Raw genomic sequence first — 2,748 nt, 5'->3', positions numbered from 1 at the left:
GTTGAGGTCATTCACAATTTGTGTTTCAGATGAGTCTGATATAGTGTGATTTATCTATTCTTTCTTCTTTTCTTCTTGTGTAATTTTATTTTGTAATTTAAATAATTTATCTTTCAAGAAGTATACTTGTTGTGATAAATTGCTTACCTCAGACATTTTCTTTTCTGATTCAGCATGGGATTCGAATAATTTTCTATCAATTTCTTGTTTTTTAGTGTTTATTTCCTTCTCATGCTTCTTCTTTAATGACATAATGTCATTTGATAATTTATTAATGGTCTGGTCATTCTTTTGTATTTCTTTTTTCATTTCTTCTTTCTCTTTAATAGCCTCCTCTATTCTTTTCTTTAATTCTTCTATTCTTTTATCTTTTTCATTGTTCTTTTCTTCCTCTTCTTTTAATTTCATCTTTTCTTTTTCATTAAGCCTCATCTTCTCTTCATTGTCCCTCTTTTCCTCAGCAAGCCTCTCCTTTCTCTCTTTTATTAGCCTCTCTTTCTCAGCAAGCCTCTTCTCTTCTTCTACTAGCCTCTTCTTCTTCTCCTCAGCAAGCCTCTTCTCCTCAGCAAATTCATTTTCATCATCATTTTCAATACTCATTGTATATTTCTTATTTAAGTATTTATCGTTTATTTCATTTTGATTTAGTTGTTTATCATCTTCTTCAAGTGTCATACTGATTGTTTCTCCATTCTAATCATCTCTGTTTTTTCTCTTACAAGTAAACACCATCTTCTCATTATTGTTGATGGTGTGTATTCCTTAATCTTACTGTTCTTAATTCCTTCTATTTCTTGTGGTGTAAGTATTTTGGATTCTTCTTCAAACAGTCTTTTCAAATATTCTTGGTTTTGTATTTCTATCATTTCTTTTTTTTTTATTTCTTATTTGTCGTTGTTTCTCATTATGGTACTGTTTGTGTCTATGATGTGTTTTACTATGTGATTTTTTTGTATTATAATATTGATTGTTTCTATTTGAATAAATAATAAAATACTTATGATAATGAAAATGACTGAAATGATGAAAGAAACAAATCGAAAAAAAATAACAAAAAAAAAAAAAAAAAAAAAAAGGATTTTATAATAATATATACCTCCATCCTTGGAAGGCCTCTTAGCATAGATGGCAGTGCGTTCCCCTAGTAAGGGAAAGGTCGTGGGTTCGATTCCCGCAGAGGCCTTACACTTTTTATGCCTCCTATAATCTATATGTTTACTTATATCTTATATCTTATATCTTATATCTTACATCTTACATCTTACATCTTAGTTCTTATCTTTATATCTATATATACATCTAGATACTTTTCTATTCTTATTTCTAGATCCTTTTCTATCTATATATTCATATATGTGTAAATGTTTAGATATCTATAACCTTTTATGTTCTATTATTCTTACTCTATCTTTATCCTATATAGACTTTCTATTTTATCTTTATATTATTCCTATAGTGTTACCCTATTCTATTCTTATATTCTTATAGAGTTATACCTTTATATGACTATATGACTATAGTGTTATAGTGTTATACCTTTATACCTTTATACTATTCTATTCCTCTTATACCTTTATACCTATATAGAGTTATACCTTTATACCTTTATACCTTTATACCTTTATAGTGTTTTTATTCTTTGATTTTATTATATGACAACCAGCAAGAGTGGCCGAGTGGTCCAAGGCGGCAGTTTAAGGTACTGTTCTCTTCGGAGGCGTGGGTTCGAACCCCACCTCTTGCATTTTACTATATTCTATCTTTATGTACCCTTTTATATCTATATATATGTCACTTATCACTTTATAACTTATGTTATATATTAAACTTTATCATTTCTACTTTTCTACTTTTCTACTTTATTCCTTTATATCTATATCTATATATATATTTATATATCTATATAACTTTATACCTTTATTATTTTATTATACCTTATCTTTTATTTATATTTATTCTTCCTTATATATATATATATTCCTTCTTTTATATATATTACACCTTTTATATATATTACACCTTTTATATATATATATTCCAACTTTTTATATTTATTTATTTCAACTTTTTATATATATATTACACCTTTTTTTTATATTATATATACCTCCATCCTTGGAAGGCCTCTTAGCATAGATGGCAGTGCGTTCCCCTAGTAAGGGAAAGGTCGTGGGTTCGATTCCCGCAGAGGCCTTACACTTTTTATGCCTCCTATAATCTATATGTTTACTTATATCTTATATCTTATATCTTATATCTTACATCTTACATCTTACATCTTAGTTCTTATCTTTATATCTATATATACATCTAGATACTTTTCTATTCTTATTTCTAGATCCTTTTCTATCTATATATTCATATATGTGTAAATGTTTAGATATCTATAACCTTTTATGTTCTATTATTCTTACTCTATCTTTATCCTATATAGACTTTCTATTTTATCTTTATATTATTCCTATAGTGTTACCCTATTCTATTCTTATATTCTTATAGAGTTATACCTTTATATGACTATATGACTATAGTGTTATAGTGTTATACCTTTATACCTTTATACTATTCTATTCCTCTTATACCTTTATACCTATATAGAGTTATACCTTTATACCTTTATACCTTTATACCTTTATAGTGTTTTTATTCTTTGATTTTATTATATGACAACCAGCAAGAGTGGCCGAGTGGTCCAAGGCGGCAGTTTAAGGTACTGTTCTCTTCGGAGGCGTGGGTTCGAACCCCACC

The 2,748-nt window shown here is 27.8% G+C and overlaps 1 protein-coding gene across 1 annotated transcript, besides 7 other annotated features; it reads left to right on the top strand.

Moving 5' to 3' along the window:
* Positions 1–442: part of a repeat region that runs on past the window's edge.
* Positions 432–1,039: a repeat region.
* A 1-nt stretch (position 1,040) lies between these two features.
* Positions 1,041–1,075: a microsatellite.
* Positions 1,076–1,276: 201 nt separating this feature from the next.
* Positions 1,277–1,378: a microsatellite.
* A 7-nt stretch (positions 1,379–1,385) lies between these two features.
* Positions 1,386–2,131, top strand: EDI_243290 (uncharacterized protein; the record flags this gene model as incomplete). The annotated part of the gene is made up of 3 exons (XM_001737389.1): positions 1,386–1,489; positions 1,529–1,628; positions 1,664–2,131. 3 exons carry the CDS (start codon positions 1,386–1,388, stop codon positions 2,129–2,131), a joined length of 672 nt encoding a protein of 223 aa, XP_001737441.1.
* Positions 1,869–1,906: a microsatellite.
* Positions 1,909–2,081: a microsatellite.
* Positions 2,132–2,287: 156 nt separating the features above from the next.
* Positions 2,288–2,389: a microsatellite.
* The last annotated feature ends 359 nt before the right edge of the window (positions 2,390–2,748 follow it).

This window comes from Entamoeba dispar, genomic scaffold (genome assembly GCF_000209125.1).
Source record: "Entamoeba dispar SAW760 scf_1105229460593 genomic scaffold, whole genome shotgun sequence".
NCBI classification, from domain to species: Eukaryota; Evosea; order Mastigamoebida; family Endamoebidae; genus Entamoeba; species Entamoeba dispar.
The sequence above is the reverse complement of the archived record's forward strand: the minus strand, read 5'-3'. Positions and strand labels throughout refer to the sequence as shown.